Source organism: Anopheles moucheti, chromosome 3, assembly GCF_943734755.1.
Source record: "Anopheles moucheti chromosome 3, idAnoMoucSN_F20_07, whole genome shotgun sequence".
Taxonomy (NCBI): Eukaryota; Metazoa; Arthropoda; class Insecta; order Diptera; family Culicidae; genus Anopheles; species Anopheles moucheti.
In genome coordinates this window covers 62,764,153-62,790,683 of record NC_069141.1, presented here as the reverse complement: position 1 = coordinate 62,790,683, position 26,531 = coordinate 62,764,153, and the positions used below count along the sequence as shown (strand labels likewise).

General features: G+C 45.3%; 7 protein-coding genes and 1 pseudogene across 7 annotated transcripts; 4 read left to right on the top strand and 4 right to left on the bottom strand.

Annotated features, from left to right (window-relative positions):
* Positions 1–193: 193 nt before the first annotated feature.
* LOC128302904 (putative gustatory receptor 28b) lies at positions 194–2,747 on the bottom strand. Its single transcript, XM_053039752.1, has 3 exons — positions 1,572–2,747; positions 1,398–1,487; positions 194–310 (listed from the first exon to the last, which is right to left on the bottom strand). Exons 1-3 carry the CDS (start codon positions 2,745–2,747, stop codon positions 194–196), a joined length of 1,383 nt encoding a protein of 460 aa, XP_052895712.1.
* Positions 2,748–2,970: 223 nt separating this feature from the next.
* LOC128302903 (uncharacterized) lies at positions 2,971–4,325 on the bottom strand (annotated as a pseudogene).
* Positions 4,326–7,148: 2,823 nt separating this feature from the next.
* LOC128301645 (serine/threonine-protein kinase OSR1) lies at positions 7,149–11,603 on the bottom strand. The gene has a single exon (XM_053038225.1). It carries the CDS (start codon positions 10,369–10,371, stop codon positions 8,698–8,700), a length of 1,674 nt encoding a protein of 557 aa, XP_052894185.1. The 5' UTR covers positions 10,372–11,603; the 3' UTR covers positions 7,149–8,697.
* Positions 11,604–12,293: 690 nt separating this feature from the next.
* Positions 12,294–15,045, top strand: LOC128301180 (BTB/POZ domain-containing protein 9). Its single transcript, XM_053037531.1, has 3 exons — positions 12,294–12,369; positions 12,835–13,743; positions 13,823–15,045. The coding sequence occupies exons 2-3, from the start codon at positions 12,912–12,914 to the stop codon at positions 14,791–14,793; spliced, it is 1,803 nt and encodes a 600-aa protein (XP_052893491.1). The 5' UTR covers positions 12,294–12,369; positions 12,835–12,911; the 3' UTR covers positions 14,794–15,045.
* Positions 15,046–15,269: 224 nt separating this feature from the next.
* LOC128301181 (uncharacterized) lies at positions 15,270–16,129 on the top strand. The gene is made up of 2 exons (XM_053037532.1): positions 15,270–15,314; positions 15,411–16,129. The coding sequence occupies exons 1-2, from the start codon at positions 15,270–15,272 to the stop codon at positions 15,756–15,758; spliced, it is 393 nt and encodes a 130-aa protein (XP_052893492.1). The 3' UTR covers positions 15,759–16,129.
* Positions 15,779–17,173, bottom strand: LOC128302902 (putative gustatory receptor 59f). Its single transcript, XM_053039751.1, has 4 exons — positions 16,271–17,173; positions 16,139–16,207; positions 15,999–16,058; positions 15,779–15,895 (listed from the first exon to the last, which is right to left on the bottom strand). Exons 1-4 carry the CDS (start codon positions 17,171–17,173, stop codon positions 15,779–15,781), a joined length of 1,149 nt encoding a protein of 382 aa, XP_052895711.1.
* A 786-nt stretch (positions 17,174–17,959) lies between these two features.
* LOC128302901 (uncharacterized protein K02A2.6-like) lies at positions 17,960–22,574 on the top strand. The gene is made up of 3 exons (XM_053039750.1): positions 17,960–18,700; positions 19,430–20,154; positions 22,571–22,574. Exons 1-3 carry the CDS (start codon positions 17,960–17,962, stop codon positions 22,572–22,574), a joined length of 1,470 nt encoding a protein of 489 aa, XP_052895710.1.
* A 911-nt stretch (positions 22,575–23,485) lies between these two features.
* Positions 23,486–24,500, top strand: LOC128302338 (chymotrypsin-2). Its single transcript, XM_053039138.1, has 3 exons — positions 23,486–23,772; positions 23,848–24,241; positions 24,299–24,500. The coding sequence occupies exons 1-3, from the start codon at positions 23,540–23,542 to the stop codon at positions 24,446–24,448; spliced, it is 777 nt and encodes a 258-aa protein (XP_052895098.1). The 5' UTR covers positions 23,486–23,539; the 3' UTR covers positions 24,449–24,500.
* Positions 24,501–26,531: the final 2,031 nt, after the last annotated feature.

Below are 26,531 nucleotides of genomic sequence, written 5' to 3'. Positions count from 1 at the left end.
ATATGGAATAAAGGGCTTTCCCACTTTAAATTTTAAACACTTTAATCAATGTTGGCGATGGTAAAATTGTGCGCATGCCGTTACAAATTATAATGCTTCATCGTAACGAATGCCCGTCGCTTTCCACAGCACGCAATATTGCAGCGGATGAAAAACTAATGAGATGAAGTGAAGGTGGGAAAAATTGCTGTCACTAAGCGGGACGTGAGCCATTGCCACAGCCATTCGCAGCACCAGCAGACTGACCTTGTGTTACGGCCGATTCGAACTGTATCAGTATTACCAGATACGTTGTAAGGGCGCCTACCATCTGAAAAGAGGAAGTATGCATGAATATTCTATTTCGACTATTTTTCTTATTAAAATCGAATTGTGTGAATAAGGAGATACATTCAGCGATCTATTTGAAATGTGTTATTAAGGCAGTACACTAATTAACTTTTATAACTAAAATCCTAACTCTAACAAAAGAGAAAAAAGAGAAAGAAAACAAAAACTAATAAACAGCGTGTAATGAGAAACGATAATAAGAGCAATTACAAAAAAGGTACTATAGGTAGAGATGAGAATAATCATTCTTTTCGATAATTTGAATCAAAGTCAAAGAGTGGGTTTAAAGATTTGAAAGATTTACTCATTTTTTTGCGATTCATTAGTGACAGAGATGATTATTAGATTAAATTCATTAGATCAGAGTGATTATAATCCAAAGAGTGATAAAACAGTTTTACTCACTCCTGAGTGAGTTTCTATTCGGCGCAGAGAGTGAGAGTGAGAATAAACGCAAAAGAGTGGTTAAAGGCATCATAAAAACTCTTCGTGCCGATTTATACTCAATCACTCTCTCGGTTTCAACTCACTCACTCACTCTTACTCTTAGCGCGCACATCTCTAATTGTAGGGAAATTAGGCGAGAACGGAAAGAGAATAGGGAGGAATGGAAATCAAACAGATTGGACGATGAATTAAAAGCACGCACCGTACATAGGAGCATCGGTACAACTGAGCAGAAGGAAAGCCATGAAGAAAGACTGGAATGAAAAACGACGGACTTCATGGGACTCAAGTCCCAGCAGCCGACATCTGTCAAAATACGGGAGTAGGCCAGATGAACTATTACTGGTGAACGATCTCTGAATCAGTTCAATACGATCAATATGTACGCTAGCCGAAGGTGTTTGAAGAACCTAGCAGTACTCGAGCAAAGACCTTACAATGGAACTACAATACAGGGAGTTTTAAACACAGAGGATCAGTAAGATCATGAGCAACACGTTTTAGCAAACCAAGAACCCTCTATTCTTTGCTAACAATATATTCAATGTGCTAGGAGAAGATGAGAACTGAGATCATTTAAGTTCCTACGATCAACACCTGTGGTCTACGCCTCCACTTACCGTGCTAATGAGCGTCATTTCCAGATTGATAACACCGCATGCCGTTAGGGGTCCCCGTACGTGCAGCAGCTGGCTGGAAAATTTCGCCAACTGCACCGAATCCAAAAGCGTCCAAACGTTTAAAAATAGTCAAACCTACAGCTTGTGCGCACGAAAAAGCAAAAAAATACTCACCGCATTATTCAACGCACTGTCCTTCACGGTCGGATCAAAGCGATACAGTATCGGTCCGGTGCGGTCCCGCTCGCGCTGCACCAGATGGCACGGGTAGAGGATCATCAGTATTTTGGCCGCGTGCAGTACAATCCACAGCACGGTGTACACTAGCAGATACGTATCGGTGATGGTCCAGGTCTGGGCCGTCGTTATTAGGTAGATGCCAAAAAACTGTAAGCTGAGCACGACGAAGGAGGCAGTCGCGGTGGACACGATCAACACTCCGAAGTAACCGTTAATCTGCTCGGTCAGCTTGCTTAGCTGCAGATGGGTCCGGCGCAAGGTGTCGATCAGTTGTGCGTAATTGTAAAGCGCACCGGACGGCAGGACGATCTCGCTGACCAGCTGCCGCGCGTACCGTTTATCCTGGCCGTGGCGCAAATGGCGCGTGTACGATTTCAGCAACCGGTTTATGTTGTGGTAGAAGAAAAACACAACGTACAGCGCGTACGCGTACTGAAACAAACCGAGCACGTTGATTATGTTCGACAGCGTGTAGACCGCGGAACTGCGCACAAAGCTCCAGAAGATCTGGTCGTTGTAGAGGAAGTCCACCATCAGTACGGCGGCGAAGAAAAGCATCACGCACGACAGTAACCGGTTGAAGATCGTTTCGATTCGCTGACAGTCGACCGTACCACCGCACAGCGACGAGTCGATCGCGATCGCAAGCAGTTGTTGCGCGAGGTGTTCGTACGAGCGACGCTGACACTGGCATCCGATCAGGATCAGCATGACCACACCGTTCTCCATGATGTACTCGCTGATGTAGAGCACGCGCGTCATGAACGGCATGTAGTAGCTGTCGAACTCGATGTGCTGCAGTACGGCGGCCACCATTACCACCGCTATCAGGAAGACCGAGTACAGCCCGTTGGATGCGCGGACCAACCACAACGTCCACCCATTGAGCGGTTTGCCGTCGTTCTCGAACAGCGTCAGCTCCCATGGAGCTGTACCGAAGGTTTTGCAAACCCTCAGCAGCTTGCGCGTGGATTGGTGAAATTCCGTCCGAAACAGTTGCTTATTGGACAGTAGCTCAAGCACCATGCTGACCGTACGCTTCTTCTCGCAGCTGATGCATCGATGCAACTGCAACTCGAAACTTCCGAAATCCGTTTCGCCATGCCCCATTTCGCGACGAGTTATGCATCGCGTGACCACGGCAGTGTGAAGCATCACGCTTTTAATCGTGTAATTTCTGAGTGGTTTTAACTGAAGCTTGCTAACATAATTCCCACCCGCAATGTCCTATGGGTGCAATAAAGGAATATAATGAAGGTACAGAGCTGATCACAATCAGTAGCACTATTTACATGCCAGTGCGAGGGGACTACTGCAAACAGTGCACAGTTCCTTAATTCGAGCCATTGGTAAACGTTGAATCAAACTGGATCAATATCACCAAATAGGTGGTCAGCGCGGCAACAATCTGTGTAGCAGCACAGGGGGAAAACATTGATTTTACGCTTGGTTAAAGAAATTCCACACATAATACCTTGCTAATGAGTGTTAAGTCGAGCGCTATCACCCCGCACGCCTTATAGGGTCCCGTACCGTGCAACAGCTGGCCAGCGAACTTCGCCAACTGCAATGGGATAGGCGGAAGATGGTTGGATGTTTGAAAAAGATCTACACACAGCAAGTAACCTGCCAAATTCTTACCGCATCATTAGCGGAGTCGTTGGAATCGCAGTGAATAGTGAACTGATACAGTACTGATCCGGTGCGGTCTCGCTCGAGTCTTGTCCGATGGACAGGGTAGAGGACGAGTAGGATTTTTCCGGTGTGTAAACCAATCCACATTAAGGTGTATGCTAGCTGATAGCTATCGTTGGAACTCCAGGTCCGTTTCCTCATTCGTCCAGTAACCTTGTACAGGTTAAACAGCTGCAGATTAAGCACCACGAACGAAGACACCATGGTGCAGACAATAAGCATCCCAAAGCTATCATTAAGCTGTACTGTAAGATTGCTAAGCCTTAGATGTGCCTTTCTTAGTGTTTCCAAGAAAGCAGTACAACTCAACACTTTCTTACTGGAACGATCGCGATAGCTCATCAATACTTTGTTAATTGATCGGAAATAGTAACCGGTAAGCAGTTGCATCGCGACGTACTGATGAAGGGCAAACATGTGGATCGTATTTGGAAGTGTGTAGACCAAGGTACGGCAAAGGAATTTACCTGATGTTGTGTCAACGTTAAACAGAAAATCTAGAAACACCAGGGAGGCAAAGTACAACAAGCTGCTAAACATCAGCTTGTTAATGATGGATTCCACCAGTCGAAAGTCGATCGATGTCTCACAAATGTACAAACTGTTTCCGATGGCAAGTAGCTCATTGCCGAAGGTACTGTACAATGTCCGCAGAAACAGACATCCGGCCATTATCAGTAGTACGACAACGTTAGCGATTACATTCTCGGTCAGGTACAATGTTCGGGTAGCAAAAAAATCTGAGGACACCATTTCGCAATGATGAATCAGTGTGGCGGTACACACGGAAACAGTAATCACTAGGGAATACACTACATTTGTAGCGCGAATTAGCTTTCGCAACCAGCACAATGCGGGTGCTGGTACGGGTTCGAACGACTCCAGGTCCCATGGTACTGCTGCAAACAGTTGTCCCACTGCTAGCAATTTGCTTAGCGTTCGTTTGAGATTACGCTCCAGAAGCGGTTGATTGTCCGATGGTTCGACGGCCATAGAACCGAACTTATTTGAGCCCCACAGTTAACTGAACCAGACTGTGCAGCGTAGAATATTACCGCGAATCCCTTTGCGTGATTAACCCCGATTTTCATTCATGCACTATTGATGAAGATAATAGTTGGTCATATTTCATGCTCGAAAACAGGAGATTCCATACTGTTCCAGCAACGAGTTACTTAGGTGAAAATCATTAAACAAGTCCTTTGGTGTGTGATAATTTTGGATAGAGGAATCCTTTTTCATCCTTCTACATATATCAAAATTATTTCAAAATATCAAATATCCTCAACAGTGAAGAGATGGCTCTGAGCCGAATAGGAGTACTGGAATCAAAAATGTTCTATAAAGTTCCTGTTTCAAGGGTCGTGGAAGGTGAGATTATCGAGCATGGTGTCGGAATCGTTCGAATCTCACAGGGGGCAAGGTGACTCTTCTGTCTACTCTTCAATTTTGAAGGAAAGCCTGAAAGCAATGACACCCTGGAAGGTGTCATGCAAAGAGCGGAGCTAGACAACGAGATGCGTGGCACGATCTTCTGGCCGGTTTCTTCATTTTGTTGGCTTCGTGTATGACATTGATATCATTGGCAAGACGACAATGAAGGTATTTGAGGCGTACAGGCGTTCACCATACGTAAACGTGAAGCAGCAAGAATAGGGCTGAGAATCAATGCGACGAAGAGCGAAATACCTGGTTGCCGGAGGATCAGCTCGTGATAGGGTACAAATTGAGAGCCAGAGTATTAGTTGACGGCGACATATCCTTGACGTGGTAACGGAGTCTTGGTCTATCTTGGGACGGTCGTAACTTCGGATAACGACCTCAGCAGCGAAATCCTGAAATGCTTTGTGCAAGAGATTCGTGTGATCTTCACCGTCTACTGAGATCCGGAACCAGGGCTGCAACCAGGAACCGAGCATCCTAGAGAGTAAGTGTTGACCAGGCCATGCTCCAACGTGAGCAGGTCAACGAGAGAGGTAATGAATCAGATAACGTGCCAATCTTCTGGTGCCAACCTGATAACATGACCGGCCAAATTTGCTTTTGAATATCTTTCTGTAGAACGCTTATAAGGTTATCTCGTTCGCTTTACACAGATTCTACATTTCAGTAATAATATGGCTATGATAATATTGGCTATTCATGACTAATTAGAGCGGCCCAATAGAGTATTCACACGACAGGATCGATCCAACCGATCCGAATCCTACATGCACAGGACTGACTAAATTTAGCTAAGAGTAAATGAAGTCAACGAAAGCCAGAAATGTCAGAATTAGAGTGAGCTAGTCGAATTTTAAGATGATATTTTACTAATTTGCGGGACTTAACCAAGTAAACGAAAATAGGTTCTGAAAATATTAATGTACGTTAGAGTCTCAACAATGACCACTATTTTGTCATCATAAATTGAAGTAACATGTCTTTAAAATTATCATATTCATTTCATTGATACTTACCATTTTAAATGCGCTATAAAATAGTAAAACAATTGTATAAAATTACTTTCCGTCGCAAGTCACGTCATGAATAGGCAAGTCAGTACGTACGAACATTCTCGAGTCGTGATTTGAACCAAAACCAGACGCGTTATTGAATCGTACATTACCGACTCTCCTAAACGAATGCTTCTCCGTAGACGACAAAAAAAATGGAAGTAGACAGTATAAAACATATAAAATATTGGTCAACTTGGTGGGACACGGTCTAGTTCCGGCTACAATTAGCATATCGCATTTCCTCTCCCATACTGTTAACGGAATGCGAATCGTATCATATTTACATGAGCAATTATCATCGCTTTACGACAAATTCCCTCGGTCAAGTTTAAATATTCTTGTTTCCATGTCCTTATCGTTCGGCTCCAGCAGCTATCTATTTTTTTTTATCAACTTTTTTTTTAACTATTTCATTTACGTACGGTATCTGCACAGTACGACCAAAAAACTACCAACAAAAGCAATAAAAACGCACTTGCTCTGTCCAAGCTCCATTCATCTTATTGGCATTTGATTGTGTTTCTATAATATGAAGAACAAAAAACCACATCATCAAAACGAATACGCATTTACCCACAGCGTATCTTCGTGAGCGATGCCACAAACGGGCGGGCGAATATGTGTGTTATGGCGATCTGTGAGAGATGAGATATTATTATTTCTTCCCCCCGTGAGCCAACGTTGACGCACGATGTTTTATCAGCCTTTGCATTAGCATATCTACTTTGCATTTGTACCGAAAACAGCTGCGTCCTGGGTGACGTCGTACAGCAACCAGTGGGCACTAGTGAAGCAGTGATCAATGGAATGCTCGTACCCAAGATGTAGGTAAACGTTAGAGAGGTGTTCTTAATAACGAAACATAACACCTTCAAATACCGAACTGCGTATCTCGAAGACGAACTTGTGTGAGAGTGTTTTTTTTTGTAGGTATCGGAAACGATACTCTACACACTGGCCTGAGTGGTTGTTTCATTAAATAAATAAAACTATTATGATATCCTCCAACATTCAAAGATCTTACGATCTCGCCATGAGATCATTAAGCAATGGATTAACGGTTCGCCAAGATCAACAACGATCGAACAGTCAAATCAAACAGCGAACCAACGGATGTAGTGTGATGTTACGATTCTAATCCCCTAAACTCGGTTCGGCAAACCATCTGCTACTTTCTCATCGCGCACAAAAGTTCCCCATCCGTGTGTGTGGTGCAGCAATATACTTTATTTTACTTAGTTTTGTTGCATTTTTGTTTCTTTTTCTCCGTTCTGATCTGCTGCATACGGCTCAAGTAACTTGCAAAATTCGTAAACGCTACGGCTCAAACACTATATTTTTTGTCAGTCAAAACTAAACACGTGTTTCACGCAAACCAACACGCGGTACAAACATTCTGGCTTTGTGGGCCTTCCCTCCCATACCATCGCGGCATCTTGCACTTTCTCTACCCTTCCCGTATCCGGCCTGTTTCGCCTTCCCAATCCGTGAATGATTTAACAGTAATGCTTTTTTAAAGCTCAATTCCACTAAAAACGAAAAGAAATACATCGTGCGTGTGCACGCAAGAACTAATATAGCTTTCTTCATACCAGTGAGGGGTGTACGCAAGGTGTTTCGGTCGCTTTTTGCTAGATTCTTATGATTCGAAACAGATAGTGGTAGGCGGGTGTCCACGCCACACATCACTACTGTAGTGTTTAAAGTCTTTCTATTTGAATTTGTTATTTTATATTCTGACCATGCTAACCAAACCAGCTGTTCATTATTCTGCAACCCTTTTCCACAACCGCCTCCTACTCGTTCTTCCCTCTCTCTCTCCCTACTCCTACTCCTACTTCCACCAGTATGTTCAATATTTGACCATGTGATAAACAAAACGATTAACAAATGAAAGACATTCAACCTTTACAAAGGTACACACTCAGGCGCACACATACACAGTATTATCATTCGGTGACCTTAGTAAGGTATTCGGTTCTCGTGTTTTATGATGTGTTTTACTTCGTTGCCTCTGCGTTCACCTGCCCTTTTTTCCGGACGGTGATCTGACTTTCGTGCATGACTTTCCCTTTTGTCCCTTATTGCTGAAGGCGGGAGTGGCGATATTGTTGGGTTTTGTGTTGCTTCCTTCAAACGGTATTTCGTTTCGTTTTTATAGGCTTATTAACGATTCGGGAAAGGATAACGTATCCAGTCGAACCGACCCACGCTAAAAGCTGATCACTGCCGATCTCCTTTCTAGGCGAGGTTCGTAAAGGCGTCCCTGGGCATATAGGGGGCGTACAAAATGAAGCCGCCTTCATTTTCGGTTTTGTATTTTGCAACTCGCACGCTATGTCTCGACTTTCCTCCCTTCTTTTGCACTGTGTGTCTCTCACTCGCAATCCCGTGTTGATGCTAAAACTAATGCTTCTGTTGCTGCTGCTGCTGCTGCTGCTGCTGCTGCTGCTGCTGCTGCTGCTGCTGCTGCTGCTGCTGCTGCTACTACTACTATCTGCTACTATTTACGTCTACTAGTACTAGTGGTCGTTTTGTTTTACCCATTCCCTTCTTACCACCCTCGCCAGTGGAAGTCTAAAAGCTGAATCCCTTAACGTAATTTAATTTTTCTTCTCATTTAGCCTAACCAGTGGAGCGCCGAAACTACCACCGGCACGTTGGTTTCAAACTTTAAGTTTAACAACACTTTCCCTACCTCTTCTAGATGGGCGAAATCTACGTTTTTTTTTTATTTGGGAATAGAAACAACAGCAGGGAAAGAACGAGGGGCTATGTTTAGGCGGGGTGGGTGACAGGAAGGAAGTGGTACAGTGCGGAAAAACGTGCCGCAAGCCGCGTTAATTGGAGACACGATCGCCGGCCCATCATTTGATCGAAATCTGTGCATAGCCAACGAGCGATTTCTCGTCCAGCTGCTCGCCCGGCGCACAACCGGACCTGAGCTGGAAGGTGACCGTCTTGAGCGCACCCCGGTTATCGATCAGCTTCTGCAAATTCGCCGACATGATCGCTACATCCAGCTCGTCGAGCAGTCCCGCGCCGACCAATTCGGCCGCAATGTCCTCCGCCGAGTCCTTGCCGACGACGAACTCGAACTGGATGTCGTTCAGTTCGCGATTTGCGTTACGCATCCGCAGAACCAGATTCACCGGTACCATCGTGTCGGAACCGATCGACATGGCGCCGAGGGCGGCGGATGCTTCGATCGTTTTCGGGTCGGTAGACTGCGTCGAGCCGGTCACCGTGACGCCCGACCGTTCGGACGTGTCTTCCGTTTCGGAGGATGACGAATCCATCCGCTCCAGCCGGTTCATCGGCCGTTCTTCCGTTTCCGAGTCGTCCGATTCGTTCTTGGCGTTGTCTTCCTCCTCAGACGACCACACCCACTCCCCGGTCATCGAGCGATGCAACCGGCCGGATGCGCCGGCCTGCCGTTTCGCCGCCTTATGTACGCGCGTCTCCATCGATGGACCGGTCGCGAGCAGTGTCTGCGTCAGGTACTTGCGATCTTTCGCCTTCTTGAAGAACGGATGCTTCAACAGCTCGCTGGCGGTGGGCCGCTTCGACGGTTCCTTCTGCAGACATTCGCCAATCAGCTTGCGGAACGTCTTGCCGTACGCTTTGTACTGATCCTTCTCGTCCGCCCCGGTATCGATCGTCGGCGGATCGTTCTGTAACGTCAGCATCAACACCTTCATCGGCGGGTACTTGTGATACGGTGCCGTCCCGGTTGCCATCTCGATTGCGGTAATGCCGAACGACCAGATGTCCGCCTTGAAATCGTACCCGTGGTCCTGCTCCATCACCTCCGGTGCCATCCAGCACGGTGTACCGACGAACGTGTGCCGCACCTTCTGCCGCGAAAGATCGCCACCGGTTGCGAGCCACGCGCTCACACCGAAATCGGCAATCTGTACCGTACCGTCGTCACCGAGCAGTATGTTGCCCGCCTTAATGTCCCGATGTATTTGGCCATTGCTGTGGAAATATTCCAGCCCCTTCAGCACCTCCTTCAGGACGGTCGCGATCGTCGACTCGTCGAACACGCCGTGCCGGCAGTTAACCGTCCGCATCCGGTGCTTGATGATGTCGAGCAGGCTGCCGCCCTCGAGCAGCCGCAGGATCAACCACAGCTCCTCCTTCACCACGAAGCTCGTGTGGTACGTGACGACGTTCTCGTTATTGCAGCTGCTCATCGCCTGTATCTCCTTCAGCAGCTCGTCCATCGACGTGTTCCACTTCTCCAGGTTGATGCGCTTGATGGCGCACTTTTCCTTGCGCGGCAGGCAGTAGGCATTGTGTACGACTGCCGTCGCACCGACACCGATCACGTCGTTCAGCTCGTAATCATCACGACTGTTCGGCCACGGCGTGACGGGTTGCGGTGGCGGTGCCAGGTTTGCCGAGGAGGCTGACGTCGACGGACTCGCGGCGGTTGCCACGGACGTGACCGCGGCTGCCATCGCACCGAGCGCACTGCTGCTGCCACCTGTTCCGCCTCCCACACCGCCCCCCGTACCGGTCGTTGTCGTCGCCATCTAATGCAGCCGGAGGAGGGAAGGAACACGAACAGATGCAACGAAGATATTAATGTGAAATGTCACCGAACGGAACGTTCTCGGTGCGACAGGCACCTTTTGGAGACGGCGAACCCGATACGGTGGAGGACGATGACGGCCAACAGAAGGATGGATGAGTGGTGCAGCACACTCACTCACTCACTCACCGTGACAGAAAAATGCAATGCTTGCCTGATGGGTGCCTGGTATTGCGGCTGGTACGGGGCGCAAACACAACACACACACAAGCGAGATTTATTTAGATATATCGGGCCCTTCGTTTCTTCCGCGCGGGCGCCAACGTCTGGCTGCCGTCTGGCGCTTTTATGACTTTTATGCTGACCACACGGCCAAATATCACACCGCCGTGCGTGCGTGTTGGTGATGTTGGTTTTTTTTTTTTGCTTTTTAGGATGGTGTTTGCGCCAGCTGCCACCGGGACGGCCAAATACCGTCACTGTGTTACGTGTGATGTGTAAATTTTCCAGCCAAATGCCGCAGACTTCCACTACGGTGCGCGCGCGCTCGTTCCCTTTCCGTGTGTTTGTGTGGCCGTGTATGTGTGCTTTAAATGTTGTGAACGCACAAGGTAACAACTGAACGGCCTTCTCACTGCATTCGGTGCCCTTACTTTGCTCGAAGCTCTAGGAGGCCTGGGCTACTGCGTACGACACGGTTGCGATATGATAAGAAACGTAGCAACGAATTTCTCGCGATACGGTCTCCGTATCTGCAGCCACCTTCGCACCGAACGGAACACACACACGTAAACACGACCGAACGACCGACTTGCAATCAGCACGAAATCAGCCTTGATGAGTCATGATATTTTTCGGCAACTCCTCCACACCCAGCCTACTCCTTTCACCCTTCCAACTGCTGCCCTTTTTCACCGTTTCTCCGTACGATTTTCGACGCGAACCGTTTTCACTCCGACCTTTTCTATTGACACTGCAGTGCACCGCACCAAAGGGAACGATTCAACGTCAACAGAACCACACACAAATGCACACAGCCAGACACACGCACACACGGTCAGTGCTGGGAGCGAGTCAGCAGTTCGGGGTGAATCGAAAGCTGACCACAAACGGCGAACGATACGCGAAACAACACGACCGACACAATGTATCGCCAACAGATTGCACGGATACTGCTGGAAGAGTACGGTTTCGGGGAAACCCGCGGTCCCGGTACGTGGTTCTGCTGTCGATGCTTTTGAAGTGTGCCGTGCCGTAGTGGTGGGCACGCTCGTTCCGAACCGGAACTGTTTGCACCCATCTGACTACCCTGTTGGCAAGGGAGCTGTCAAACCGAACCCTATTGGAAAAGTGACAACAATTCTCATGGCATCCTTCTCTAACACTATGTTGCTGTCCTCCTTGGCGTAGGATGTGCGTGCAATAATCAGCGAGTAAATAGCCAAAATATCGTACAAATCTTTACAAAATGAAAGTAAATTTGTGTGAAACGTCAAAAGTGGATCAACTCTTTCCTAATTACAATGCATTTTTACAATTTTGCATCGTTTTCTTGTGAAAATTCGGAGAAAAACACCGAGCCGCCATCATCGGGTGCACCTTCAACACAACACTGAAGACCACCGTGTAATCAGTGCTTTTTGTGCTTCAAACCAAAGTGATAATACAAAATGATTTTAAAAAGTTGTTAATGAATAGTGAATAAATCATGTAATTATTATTGTTATGATTGTGATCGCCGGCTAGGCCTACCACCGCACCGGAACACATGTGCATACAAACGCCCATACACGCCATGCCGCTCAATTCAATTTGGGCTCCTTTTCTCAGTGACGTCATTGACTAAGGAGCCGAGGAGAAACCGAATGGTTTCCATATGATTTGACAACTCGCTCGCCATGAGAGGGTGTCATTTTGCCAATAGGGGCAGGTGTTTTGTTTTGATTTGTTGTGATCTGCTTACAGTTCTTCGCATCAACCCCGAAGGAGCCGCAAAAAAGTAAGCTTGTGCAATATTTCAGTAAGTCGTGATATTTCTAGTGCAACATCCTTTCAACTATGTAAAGAAAGCTAAATCAACACTTCTAAAAGTACGGTTAACTTGCATGGCTATGCCACCAAACTCAAACCAGCGAAAGAATCGATGACGATCCAAGCCATTTTGTAGTCCGCCAGAGGTGTGAGTTGTTTCAATAGTGGATTTGTTTTGCGCTCCAGTCCCATCATACCAATCATGTCCTCGTATAGCGAGAAGGTGTTATCTAGTTTATCTAGTTTCTTGAACTGGTCTATCCAGATTGCCTATAGATCATCGTACGAAAGGTGTCAAAAAGGTGACCTCGAAACACCCCAAAAATGCGAAGTACGACCGGTAGAAAAGAAATAATAAACTTTAATTACTACGTAACAGACTTCTCTTAGCATTCCTCGGTGAAGTAACAAACATTCTGTTCTTTTATTTTAGGAACCCGAAGCTCTGCCGCCTAATTTCCGAATTTACGCTGAAGCTGAATGGAAGTTCTTTTCTAATCCACGCTTGAAATGAGCAGTCAAAACGGTGGTATGGATGCTAATCAGTATTGCAACGGTGGCATGGCGCGTCCACAGGAGATAGATCTTACGTCACGCTTTTCGGAACAAATGGCCCAACTTTGCATGTCTCCGGACTACTCCGATGTGACCTTCATCGTCGAGAAGCAACGTATACCAGCGCATCGCGTCATACTGGCGGCCAGAAGCGAATACTTTCGTGCGCTACTGTACGGTGGAATGCAGGAAACCAAGCAGGACGAAATCATCCTTCGAATACCGCAAATGGCGTTCAAGTCTTTGCTGAAGTACATCTACTCCGGCAACATAGCGGTGAATCATATGAAGGTGGAACAAGTTCTGGACATACTCGGGCTCGCCAATCAGTACGGATTTGCGGATCTGGAAATGGCCCTTTCGAATTATTTGCGTCAAGTGCTTTCACTCAGCAATGTGTGTGCTGTTTTAGACGCGGCTCGGTTGTTTGAACTGGACGGTTTGACCACCGTGTGCCATTCGTTTATGGATCGGAATGCGTCGCAAATTTTGCAGCACGAGTCATTTTGCAATCTGTCGCCAGACTCGCTCAGTAGCCTACTGCTGCGAGATTCATTTTTTGCACGAGAGGTGGAAATATTCCAGGCCGTGCACGACTGGTGTCGATTCAACGCGGACAGCAAAGAAGATGTTGACATCATTGTGGGAAAGGTACGATTCGCGCTGATGTCGTTGGATGAACTTTTGACTGTTGTACGCCCGTCCGGTATTCTCGATCCGGAACGTCTGTTGGATGCGATAGAGGAGAAAATTTCCTCGAAGCAACTTCCCTACCGTGGCGCACTATGTAAGTTGTTGACTATGATGCGTTCGTTCCTTAGGATGATGTTCTCTCTACCAATTTACTTGTCATGTATATCCAACAGTGCCCGAAGAAAATATTGCTACGTTAAAGTTGAGTTCCCGAACGATACATGGTGAGATACGGTCCGCACTGCTGGACGGTGACACGGTGTCGTACGACATGGAGAAAGGGTACACCCGACACTCAATCGGTGAAACGGGCGATGGCAATGGGATCATTGTCGAGCTTGGCAAGCTGTACATCATCAACCACATCAAGGTGTTGCTTTGGGATCGTGACACTCGCTCGTACAGTTACTACATCGAGGTGTCGGTGAACCAGCGAAGCTGGGAGCGGATCGTGGACCACACAAAGTACCCCTGTCGTTCTTGGCAATATCTGTACTTTCCCGCCCAGGCCGTCCGGTATATTCGACTAGTCGGCACGCACAACACAATGAACAACGTTTTCCACGTTGTTGCGCTGGAGGCTATGTTCACCGAAACGACAACACCGTTAGTTGACGGTATTCTACAACCGACGTATAACGTAGCCACTGTGGAACGGAGTGCCACCGTGGTGGAGGGTGTCAGCCGAACGCGTAATGTTCTACTGAACGGTGAGGTGAAAAACTACGACTGGGACTCGGGCTACACTTGCCACCAGATTGGCGAGGGGGTGATACTGATACAGCTTGGTCAGGCCTACTGGATCGATTCGATGCGGTTGCTGTTGTGGGATTGTGACAATCGTTCGTACAGCTTCTACATCGAGGTGTCGGTCGACATGAAGGAATGGGAGGTGGTGGTGGACAAACGGACGGACCATCTGAAATCCTGGCAACATTTTACCTTTCTCCCGAAGGTGGTCGTTTACATACGTATCGTTGGTACGCACAACACAGCGAACGAAATGTTTCACTGCGTGCACTTCGAGTGTCCATCGCAGGATCCCGACTTTTTAAAATCGGAACAAGATGTATCCACACCAACCATTGGGCTATCACCCACAGGAGCGAGTGAGTCAAACGATCCGGAAGGCACCATCGATTGAAGAAAAAAGTTTCGCAAGAATGTCCTGGACTGGATTATGTTGTACATCGCAGTCTCAGTGGCTAGCAGATTGGAATGTTTTCCACAAAAACCTCCGTACTGACAATGCTTACTAGCAGCTAAATTGTAAAAAAAGAGGGAACGTAAAAGCAGTGTATGAATCTGTGTAAATCTGTGATCTATCCTGATGTCTAATACTTCACAATACTCCATCGTGGGCATCGTATTATTTTGCTATGACCTTGTTTTTTAAAAATTTTACCGAATATAGACTAAAATTCAATGAAAATTTTGTGTTAGCCTATTGATTTTCTACCGGCCATGCTATACAACCCGGATCCAACGTTTAGTCATCGGTTTAAAGTACTGCACAGGTACTCTGCAAACAGAAGGTTTTATCTTATCAGGCAATTCCATCCCCATTGGCAATCATTTGTTTTGCATGGTTGTCGTACACCAGCGTAGTACCATTTTAAAATGAAGCTTCTCGGGGTGTTGGTCGCTGTTTGTGGTGCATTTGCCGTAAGTTTTGGCGTCACACCGCCGAAGGTCAGCTTTAAATCTGTGTGGATTTTTTTAATTTTAACTGTTGATTTCGTTAATCCGTGCACGAAATAGTTCTCGCTGGGTAGTGACTTCGTTGAATGTGACCTTGACCTGGAGGGTGCCAAAATTATCAGCCAGCTGCCAGACCAGTGTCAGCACGTAGATGACGCTACCAAAGCGTTAATGCTCGAGGAAGCGGCAAGCTTCAAGCTGTTCCATGAGAAGCTGTTAAACTACGAAGCATCACAGGTTCCCAGCACCGACGAAGGGATCCACATGGATATGGACTTTCGAAATGAACTGTACGCAGCTGGCGAGCTGCACACGTGCTTGAGTGTGAACGGCACGGTTCATCTCTACCTGCGATGCCTGATAGATAAGCGCAGCAAAATGTTGGATCTAATCGATCTAGCTACCTAACCGCCGTCCCGTTCTTCACCTTACGTATGCGAATTGTAGAGACTATCAATCGCCGTAACAGCTCCTTTATGTTTATTCAGGTTGGCCGCATCGAACTGTATCAGAATGATAATGAAGGACATCAGTGCGACAAAGATCTGGAAAAAATAATGTAGTATTAGTATGTCGCTTGGGAAGTGCTCAGTATTTAGAGAAACTGTTGGTTACTGAAGAGAGTGATGACAACTCCAGCCTAAGCACCCCACACGCCGTTGGTACGCTCTTCTTCCGGTCGAGTGTTAGCAGCTCAAGCCGAGCCATCTGATATGGGGTGTGGTGGGCGGGAAGTTCAATAAAGATAATGTCAATGTATTTTTACGAAGTTTACATTTAAACCATACCTGAACCTCTGACATCTCAGCATCGTTTTGATGGGAAAGTTCGAACAACATCATGCCGAAGCGTGTTTGCTGGCAATAAAACAAATTTACCATTTAGTACCATTACTACGCATTTCGCTCGTCCCAGCGTACCTCTCGCTTGACAATTTCGTTCGGATAAAGCACCATCAGCAGCATGCATATTTGCATCACAACCCAAACGATATTGTAAGCCATATAGATTGGTTTCGTTTCGCCCACGTGCAAGTACTGGTAGATTTCGAGCACTTGCAAACTCGTTACATTAATGCCGGCAAACACGTTTGTTACAATTGTAATTTCGAACGATCGTGTGATAAGTTCAACGCAGCTCCCAAGGTGCAGGTACAGGTGCTTAGCTTCTTCCAGATTGATCGACGACTTTCCCGATTTGAGCTGCTGGTTTATTTTCTGCTGCAGTAAGTAAATCAGAACGGTGCCGAGATAATACTGTGCTAGTGCGAAGCTAGCTAGGATGTTGGGCAACAGATAGGCGCCCAACGAGAACAGGGTAGCAAGAATACTGCCGAAATGTAAATAGTCTAAACACAAGACCACACTGTATGTTAATATTAACGCCGTACAGAGCCATAGCAATTTTCGGCGAGCGTACGCCAAAATTTCACTCCATTCGGTGCACGGTAACGCATTAGCAACGATGAATATTTTTTCAAAAAACTGCTTATAGCGTTGCGTTTCACTGTATCCTCTGCTCATGGTATGGATGGTGATGAAAAGGCACAGAACGGCTTCGTTCACGTATAAAACGGCGGTAAAGAATGGCATTGGCATTACGAAAAAATTGGCAATCGCTTGACACCCACAAATCGTTATCCAAACGAGGATGCCCGCAGTTACCAGGAACCGTGCTTGCTTGAAATATGTAACCGAAGATCGTCCCTGTTCGAAACTGCACGGTGCAACAAACAGCAGTTGGGCGCATCGCAGGTATATCTTGAATGATTGATACAGCTGCAAATGCATACAACGCTTCACGTTACCGAAATCGGCGCTCATAGCGACTCGAGCCACAACACCTTTATGAGGTTATAACATTCTTTCATTCAGAGTTCATTCCCAATGCACAAACTGTCGGCGTGTCGGCGAAGATTATTCATTATTTATAACACGATAATACATGCAACTCTTCATACTTCTTTGGACAAGTGTGGTTAAATATATTGGGCGTGTGTGTAATTATACCTCGGGTATCTTACCTTAATTGGTTGGTTGTCACGCATGCTTTCGAATCGAACAGAAAGCTTTCCTGCACGTTTGAGCTCGTATTGAAATGATTATTTTATTATTTCCTTTCGTGTAGTTGATACTTAATTTTTGGAAAAGGAAGTTTTCAATGTAAACATCCGAGCTCAAATGCTTTTTTCATGCGAATTTCCTATTTAAACAAATTATTTAAACACAACGTGATATTGATATTGATATTGGTTTTGCTCTGACTCTAACGGCAATTTCAAATGCTTATTGTTGGGAGCACCCTGTGCTGGGATAATTCTGGGCTAGGCGCAGACGTCAAGCACTCCCTTTTGACATTCGGCGTCAAAGGCAGAGATGCTAAACTCTCTCTTTGCTCCCGACCGGCGTTAGGAACGGACGTGTTGATGTGTTGAGTTTTATCTGTTCAATTTTTAATTTGTATTGTATTGTTAATTTTAGATAATAAACCACCTCATTTGTTAACAACACAAAAGTGGCGACGAGGATTAAAGGAAATACATCTCAACAACGTTTTACGCCAGAAACAGTGACCGAGTTTTACCAGCTTTACGTGCTTCATTGTGCTAAATGGAGAACGGGGAACCATCGCGGGGCGGCCATAGTGAACAGCAACAGAATGGCGTCCCCAATGCGGAAAGTAACTGGATTCAGGAGATTTTTCGGCAGCAGCAGATATCCTTACACCAGCAGCAAGAAGCATTTTTGCACCAGCAAGAGCAGTTAATAACCAAAGTGCTTGCGACTATGAATGTGCGGCAGCAATCAGGATCGGAGCAAATCATTGATGCGTTGGCGAATCATGTTAAAGAGTTCCGTTATAATCCGGATGAACGTGTACTATTTGCCGGATGGTTTACTCGCTACGGCAGTTTGTTCGAAGAGGACGCGAAGCAGCTGGACGAAGCCGCTCGTGTGCGACTGTTGTTGCGGAAGCTTGGGATCGTGGAACATGAGAGATACGTCTCACACATACTGCCATCGAAGCCGAGTGATTTTGATTTTGCGGCGACTGTTGACAAGCTGAAGAAGCTGTTTGGTTCACCGAGCTCTGAGATGGAAAGGCGTTATAAATGCCTTAATCTTGTGAAAACGAAGCTGGAGGATTTTGTAGCATACTCGTGTCGCGTAAATAAGGCTGTAGTTGAATCGGAGCTTGGCGGATTATCAGAAGAGGAGCTGAAATGTTTATTGTTTGTGTGCGGACTAAAGGAGGAATGTTATGCTGATGTGCGTACTCGACTGTTAAGCCGATTGGAGGACAAACGAGTGACTAACCTTAGTCAAATGACTGACGAATGCAAGAGATTGGTCAGTATTAAACACGATACGGCAATGATAAGTGTTCAGGACAAAACAGTCAGTGTTGTCCGTGGTGAGCAGAGGCACAAAGCATATCCCAGAATACATAAGAACGCCGGGCAAGAAAAGAAAACCGATTCAACGCTTAAGTGTTGGTTGTGTGGCGAAGGGCATCATGCCAGGAAATGTCCACACAATAGCCACAGATGCCGTCAATGTCGTCAGTACGGGCATATGGACGGATTTTGTAGTTCCGCGCTTAGATGGTCCAACGGTCGGAGGCAAAAGAGCATCAGAACTGTTTGGGTTAACAGGATATCTGATTTTAAACGTGGACAAGTGAAGGTTATGTTAGACGGGATGCATACTCGGATGATGATTGATTCGGGTGCCGACATAACCATAATATCCGACAAGCATTGGCTGCAGATGGGAAAACCTGCATTGACACAACCTGTAGTAAAAGCCAAAACAGCATCCGGAGATCCTCTACACATATTGGGCGAGTTCCAGTGTATGCTAAGCATAGGGCAGCAGTGTAAGCCGAGCGTGATTCGCGTAGTGAAAGGCGATTTAATGCTGTTAGGTGCGGATGTAATGGACGTTTTTGGTTTGTGGGATGTGCCGTTATCATCAATTTGCAGGCGTATAGAAATCGGTGATGTGAGCAGTGCGACTCTTTGCCATTCTTATCCTAAGCTATTTGCTGATAGGCTCGGGCGATGTGTGAAAACGCAGGTTCAACTCCAGCTGAAGGATGAAGCTATTCCTGTGTTCCGGCCCAAGCGACCAGTTGCATACGCGATGTTACAGGCTGTAAATGAAGAGCTTCAACGCTTAGAGGAACGAGGAATAATCGCACGTGTGGAGCATTCAGAGTGGGCAGCTCCCATCGTGGTTGTACGAAAAGCGAACGGAAGTATAAGGATCTACGGTGACTATTCCACAGGCCTTAATAATGCGCTGATGGCGCATCAATATCCGTTACCTCTTCCAGAAGATATATTTACTAGCTTGAGCAACTGTACGGTATTCAGCCAGCTTGACCTCTCCGATGCATTTCTTCAAGTAGAGGTGGATGAAAAGTGTCGTGAGCTTTTAACCGTAAATACCCATCGCGGGTTATTCAAATATAACCGATTACCACCAGGTGTAAAAGCTGCGCCGGGAGCGTTCCAGCAATTGATGGACACAATGGTGGCTGGTTTGGTTGGAGTAGCGGTCTACCTAGACGATATTGTTATAGGAGGAAAGGATATGGCAGATCATGATAAGAATCTTCATGCAGTATTACAGAAGATTCAAGAGTACGGGTTCACTTTGCGAGCAGAAAAATGCAGTTTTCGCAAGTCCCAGATTAAATATTTGGGTCATTTGCTTGACGCTAAAGGATTGCGTCCAGACCCGGAGAAGATCAGTGCCATTATCAAGCTGCAACCACCAACTGACGTCTCGGGAGTGCGGTCATTTCTCGGGGCGATAAATTATTATGGAAAATTTGTGCATAACATGCGGATGTTACGGCAGCCTCTGGATGAGCTGCTGAAGGAAGAAAGATTATTCAAATGGACTCCGCAGTGCCAGCATGCTTTTGAACAATTTAAGAAGATTTTGTCTTCTGATCTCTTGCTGACACATTATGATCCGCGGCTCGACATCATAGTTTCAGCGGATGCTTCATCGATAAGCATCGGTGCTACCATATCACATAGGATGCCAGATGGGAAGCTGAAGGTAGTCCAACACGCATCGCGAGCGCTTACTGCAACGGAGCAGCGTTACAGTCAACCTGATCGAGAAGGGCTAGCGATTATTTTTGCCGTCACAAAGTTCCATCGAATGTTATTTGGGCGACATTTCCTGCTACAAACAGACCATCAGCCATTACTACGGATCTTTGGATCTAAGAAAGGAATACCAATATATACAGCTAATCGTTTACAACGTTTCGCTCTCACGTTGTTGCTTTACGATTTCAAGATCGAATATGTTCAAACCAATGAGTTCGGAAATGCTGATGTGCTCTCTCGTTTAATGGATCGTCATGAGAAGCCAGAACAGGACTTTGTGATTGCAAGCATCGAACTGGACAACGATATTTGCGCTTCAGTGAAGAATGCAGCGAGGATTTTGCCGCTTGCATTTGAGGACGTAGTGCGCGAGTCGCGAAAAGATCCTGTGCTTCAACTTGTGTTTAATTACGTCCAGAATGGATGGCCAAGGATATTAGAAGGTCGTGATCTTAAAATCTTCCACGCGAGACGTGACTCTCTTTCAACAATCGAGGATTGTATTGTCTTTGGAGACCGGTTAATTATTCCAGCGTCTCAGCGAAAACATGTGCTAGAAATGATGCACCGAGGACATCCTGGTATTGAGCGGATGAAAGGAATTGCTCGTAGCTACGTTTATTGGCCAAACATAGATTCTGATATAGAGGAAATGGTGAAATGCTGTAAATCGTGCGCTTCTGCGGCTAAGTCTCCAGCACACAGCTTACCATCACTTTGGCAGAAAACTGATGCACCATGGCAACGGATCCATATTGATTTTGCTGGGCCAATTGAAGACGTTTATTTTCTGCTTGTGATAGATTCACATTCCAAATGGCCAGAAATTGTATCCACTTCACAGATATCTGCTTCTGCGACTGTCGCTATTTTGAGAGGATTATGTGCAAGATATGGAATGCCTAATACGATAGTAAGCGACAACGGTAGGCAGTTTACGAGCGCAGTATTTGCTGACTTCTGCAATAGTAACGGAATAGAGCATATGAAGACTGCTCCTTACCATCCCCAATCGAATGGCCAAGCAGAACGATTTGTGGATTCTTTTAAAAGGGCACTCAAGAAGATTAAGGTGGGGGAGGTGTCATTGCATGAGGCATTGGATACATTCCTTTTATCGTATAGAAGTACACCTAACAAGCAATTAGAAGGAATGCGGACACCAGCAGAAGTCATGTTCGGTCGTAGAATACGCACTTGCTTAGAGTTACTGCGCCCACCTGTATCTCGCAAAATCGATGATGGACCGACCCGAACCAGAGTATTCAACATTGGTGAAACCGTTTACGCGAAGAAGCATCATTACAACAATTGGAGTTGGGTCCCTGCTGTTATTCAGAAGCGGATTGGGCAGGTTATGTATCAAGTGGTGAGCACAACCGGTCATATATTGCGTTCACACATTAACCAGTTGAGGCCACGGATGAACGCTAAGGATGATCATGTGACACATGATGTTCAGTCGGATCCTGTACAGTCTTCCATGGCTTTAGACATTTTGTTGGATGAATGTCAAACTGATCCTACAGTAATTCCTCCTATGGAATCGCCATCACCGGTGATCCCGATGACATCGCCATCATCATCTTCATCGTCATCGTCATCACCATCGTCATCGTCATCTTCTTCGTCATCACCATCGTCATCGTCATCTTCTTCGTCATCACCATCGTCATCGTCATTGCCATCTCCGTCTTCTTCGTCCTACTCATCCTTGTGCACGTCATCATCGTCATCTTCGGAAAGGTGTAGTGGGACACATGCATCGGTGACATCCCCAGGCTTCGAGACAGCGGATAGTGGATCATCATCGCCGGTACAACCTCTACGCAGATCTTCACGTGTTCGAAGACCTCCGCAGTGGATGGAGTCGTACCAGCGTAATTAAGGAGGGGGGATGTTGGGAGCACCCTGTGCTGGGATAATTCTGGGCTAGGCGCAGACGTCAAGCACTCCCTTTTGACATTCGGCGTCAAAGGCAGAGATGCTAAACTCTCTCTTTGCTCCCGACCGGCGTTAGGAACGGACGTGTTGATGTGTTGAGTTTTATCTGTTCAATTTTTAATTTGTATTGTATTGTTAATTTTAGATAATAAACCACCTCATTTGTTAACAACACAAAACTTATCTTATGCAGCGTTGAGACGAGAAACTTAAGCTGCCGTTAACGATGCGAAGCTTTTTTATTAGCGGGAGTAATTTTTTTAGTAAACAAAAAGTGCTTACTATTTTACATGATATTTGCTCGATCATCACTAACGTGTTTAGAATTGATAAAAGAAAGTAACTAAATAGTAAGAGACTATAAACAGCTCAGCGCGAGGATATTTTTTTTTATAATTTAGACATCAATCACCAAGAACCATCTATCACCATTGTCTTGGATCATCTTGGAATGGGAGTAGAGAATTAAAAAATTAAGAAAAAATAGCTGACAAATGTTATTTTCTTAGAATATTTTATTACTGATTTACACCAGCGCTCAACAGGTTTCTTAATGATGCCAACAAAACTCCACTTCACACGTGGTCGTCTTTGTATTGGATTACAAGTGCACTAAATTCACCAGACAGGAATTAATCGCTAGCGAACATTGCTATCGGTTACGTCTGGTATTATGTGACGTTAATCGAACACTTTTGTTCGCATATGTTTCCGTGACGGATTTTAGCAAGCGAAAGCGAATGTGTCCAGTCACGGACTATTGCAACGATTAGTTTGAAGTGCATTTCTAATCTTGCCCGAAGGATGACACGATCGTTCAGATTAGATGTATTGAAGGTTTGCTTTGTTTTTCAACAGTGGTCATAAACTTGATCCACTGCAAGACACTTCCAGCGGTATCTTTCTATACTACACATTTCCTGTATTTTTCTCTCCGGATAATCCAATGTCTAGTGTAACGTAGTAGAACTACTCCAGTATGATAGAGACTTGGGTGGAATATAAAAGCGCATGTTACCGACAAAGTATCAAACAGAACTCACAGTTCGCTCTAAAAGAACGGTAGTTATCCTCCAATTTTACTCGTCTCTTCAGGGTACCATCGGCAAGCATCATGCTGCAAAAGGCTTTTGTTGTTGTGTCCATTTTCCTGGTGGTTGGCGCTGCTAACGTACCGCGATTAGTGCTGGATGATAAGTACGATAGCCGTGTAGTCGGTGGAGAGCCAGCGAAGAATGGATCCGCACCGTATCAGGTGTCGCTGCAGGTGTCTGGCTGGGGTCACAACTGTGGTGGATCCCTACTGAACGATCGATGGGTTCTAACGGCTGCTCACTGTCTGGTCGGGTGTGTGATCCCAATGTGCTGAGTGTGTTGAAGTCGTCAAGAATTGTCCACTAATAAGTTGTTACATTTGTGTAGGAATGATCCTAGCGAGCTGCAAGTGCTTGTCGGTACGAACAGTCTGAAGGAGGGCGGTGAGCTACTGAAGGTGGACAAGCTGCTGTACCACAGTCGCTACAATCGTCCTCAGTTCCACAACGACATTGGTCTTGTACGTCTCGAGAAGCCGGTAAAGTTCTCTGATGTCGTGAAGAGCGTCGAATATTCGGAAAAGACAGTTCCCGTCAATGCAACTGTACGATTGACTGGCTGGGGTCGCACCAGTACCAACGGACCAGTACCTACACTTTTGCAGAGCCTAAACGTCGTCACACTGTCGAACGAAGATTGCAAGCCACAAATGCCTAATCCCTCAAGTGTCGATCTTGGACATGTTTGCACCTTGACCAAAACTGGCGAAGGAGCATGCAATGTAGGTGTACGATCGGTGCCGCTTTCGTGGATAGATTAATAATATAATTTATTACAGGGTGACTCCGGTGGCCCGCTGGTGTACGAGGGAAAGCTGGTGGGAGTTGTCAACTTCGGTGTTCCATGTGGACGAGGATTCCCTGATGGGTTCGCACGAGTATCGTACTACCATGAATGGGTTCGCACCACTATGGCCAATAACTCTTAAACTGAAGCAATCGATAATTTGAAACCAGAACATGATGATAAATAAACATACTGCTGCATGAATTGAAATTGCATACTTCTTATACTGTTCAACTTCATATATTAGCACGATGTTTTGCTTTCGGTTTTGCTAGTGGTTTGACCTTCCATTTTCAACTTTTATTTTGGCTTCAGGTACTACTATCTGTACAATAAGTAGAATGTGTAGAATTGATTATTTAACATGATGCCAAGTGGACAGCTCTCGTTCTCACATATCATTCTACAGAGATTAGTCGGAAATTCTACTCGCCTCATTGAGACAGATATCAAAGCTGATGCCTTTAAAAAAAGAACTGAGGATGCCCTTATGGAGTTGCCAATTCACCGCATATCCTGCAAAAAAAAAAAAACATAATAGCAGCAGATGAATCAACAACTTCCACCAAACCTAACGTTATTTTTACTGATAGCGCTAGTGTCTTGGCCGCCCTAGAAGGGGGTAAATTAAAGAATTCGTACATTCAAATCCTGGAAAATTTGGGGTTAACTACTCAAATCACCTTTTGCTGCATACCTGGTCATTTCGGTATTAAAGTAAATACAGAAGCAGACTGCGCAGCTAACGAAGGTCGAGAACTAACATCGGAACTAAATGCAACTCTTTCCAGACTAGATTTTGGCAAAAAAATAAATTAGTGTAGGCATGGCAAAACGAATTTACGAACAGCCACCGGTTACTGAAAACGGATCCTACAAGATGCGGATCCTACTGTGGGGAAAACTTAACAGTTAGACATATCCTTGCGGACTGCACAGGATATGTCAAAGAAAGGATAAAAAATAATTTAGATTGTAATTTAGATAGCATCTTAGCTAACCATGATAAAAATGAAAGCAATATTTTGAATTTTATTAAGGAAATTAAATTATGGAATATATAGTGAAGGGCTACGGAAACTGGGGAACTAAGGGAATAAATATTTCATTAGATGTTCAAGCAGTTTAATGTTCATGTTGTGTGCTTTGTATATTCACAAAATCATTTTTAAGAAAGGAAACTAAAGCGTGCAAATTTTTAATTATTGGAAAACAAAAGCTTAAACAAATGATCGCAACTGATAACAAGTTAAAAAGAGTTTTAATGTTGCTTGCAATTTAATATTAATACCAATTTAATAGTATTTTTTTAAATAATAATTATTACAAAATGTGTTTGTTGATTAAAACAGGTGATTAAAAATGCCAGGGTAATGGCTACCTTAGCATACTTTAGCGTATTCTATTACTGCTCCATAACATTTGGTTATGTCTTACGATCAATATGAAATTAACAAATTGAAATTAATAGTTTAACTAATACATTATTGGAAACATTATTGTCAACTATCGAAGAATATCGATAAAAGAATGAGTTACGCGTTTGTTTAAAACCCCTGCAACGGTCGTACCTGTTGGAATTAGCAATGCACTATGGCGCTCAAAAATAAGGGGTGCGTTGTGGGAGATTCTGCATCTATTACCTAATCCACTTACTTGAAGCTGAGAAAACAAAAGCTTAGTGAAAATTGGAGTGGCCCTCTAACTTTAAGAATTTTGTACCGGATTCAAATCACATAACGACACTTGAACAGGCTTCCGGCAACATGTGATGGTTTTGTCTCATTACTTCACTAGCACCCTCGATTGAAGTACCATTGATGGAGGACGTACTCCCCAACGGTCATTATCACAGATATGATAGGATCGTTTTATGTTAACTGGAAGATTTGCAGTCAAATGCTTTGTTCGAAATGCTGCAGCTCTCCTTATCCAGACGCGGCTCAGACTGAAACGGCTTGAATGCGACAAGGTGACAGGGCTTGTCAGAAAAGCCGAAGTAAATCTTTCAGACGACTGACTTCAATTGCTCTAGGAGAGGACAATAGGTAAGCTATTGCTCCCGGGTTAAATACGTGCCAGATGCACTTAGATGTATGAGGTGATCGTTCTGATTAAGCATACTAATGTGTTGTTTTGTCAATTCAACAACTCTTCATACGCTTGACTGTTTTAACACATTCACTAACGGTATCTTGAGGGATAGTACTATCCCTGTAGATTCC

What these genes read in the sequence shown, in the direction of transcription:
- LOC128302904 (XM_053039752.1), bottom strand. Translation starts at nt 2,747, where the DNA reads ATGGGGCATGGCGAAACGGATTTCGGAAGTTTCGAGTTGCAGTTGCAT. An exon ending in ACAGTGCGTTGAATAATGCG is followed by an intron (nt 1,488 to 1,571) that starts GTGAGTATTTTT and finishes GATTCGGTGCAG; the next exon opens with TTGGCGAAATTTTCCAGCCA. An exon ending in AAATGACGCTCATTAGCACG is followed by an intron (nt 311 to 1,397) that starts GTAAGTGGAGGC and finishes TCCTCTTTTCAG; the next exon opens with ATGGTAGGCGCCCTTACAAC.
- LOC128301645 (XM_053038225.1), bottom strand. Translation starts at nt 10,371, where the DNA reads ATGGCGACGACAACGACCGGTACGGGGGGCGGTGTGGGAGGCGGAACA.
- LOC128301180 (XM_053037531.1), top strand. Translation starts at nt 12,912, where the DNA reads ATGAGCAGTCAAAACGGTGGTATGGATGCTAATCAGTATTGCAACGGT. An exon ending in TCCCTACCGTGGCGCACTAT is followed by an intron (nt 13,744 to 13,822) that starts GTAAGTTGTTGA and finishes TATATCCAACAG; the next exon opens with TGCCCGAAGAAAATATTGCT.
- LOC128301181 (XM_053037532.1), top strand. Translation starts at nt 15,270, where the DNA reads ATGAAGCTTCTCGGGGTGTTGGTCGCTGTTTGTGGTGCATTTGCC. An exon ending in CTGTTTGTGGTGCATTTGCC is followed by an intron (nt 15,315 to 15,410) that starts GTAAGTTTTGGC and finishes TGCACGAAATAG; the next exon opens with TTCTCGCTGGGTAGTGACTT.
- LOC128302902 (XM_053039751.1), bottom strand. Translation starts at nt 17,173, where the DNA reads ATGAGCGCCGATTTCGGTAACGTGAAGCGTTGTATGCATTTGCAGCTG. An exon ending in ACGAAATTGTCAAGCGAGAG is followed by an intron (nt 16,208 to 16,270) that starts GTACGCTGGGAC and finishes TTTTATTGCCAG; the next exon opens with CAAACACGCTTCGGCATGAT. An exon ending in CTGAGATGTCAGAGGTTCAG is followed by an intron (nt 16,059 to 16,138) that starts GTATGGTTTAAA and finishes ACCCCATATCAG; the next exon opens with ATGGCTCGGCTTGAGCTGCT.
- LOC128302901 (XM_053039750.1), top strand. Translation starts at nt 17,960, where the DNA reads ATGGAGAACGGGGAACCATCGCGGGGCGGCCATAGTGAACAGCAACAG. An exon ending in CTGACGAATGCAAGAGATTG is followed by an intron (nt 18,701 to 19,429) that starts GTCAGTATTAAA and finishes GTGAAAACGCAG; the next exon opens with GTTCAACTCCAGCTGAAGGA.
- LOC128302338 (XM_053039138.1), top strand. Translation starts at nt 23,540, where the DNA reads ATGCTGCAAAAGGCTTTTGTTGTTGTGTCCATTTTCCTGGTGGTTGGC. An exon ending in GCTGCTCACTGTCTGGTCGG is followed by an intron (nt 23,773 to 23,847) that starts GTGTGTGATCCC and finishes ACATTTGTGTAG; the next exon opens with GAATGATCCTAGCGAGCTGC. An exon ending in CTGGCGAAGGAGCATGCAAT is followed by an intron (nt 24,242 to 24,298) that starts GTAGGTGTACGA and finishes AATTTATTACAG; the next exon opens with GGTGACTCCGGTGGCCCGCT.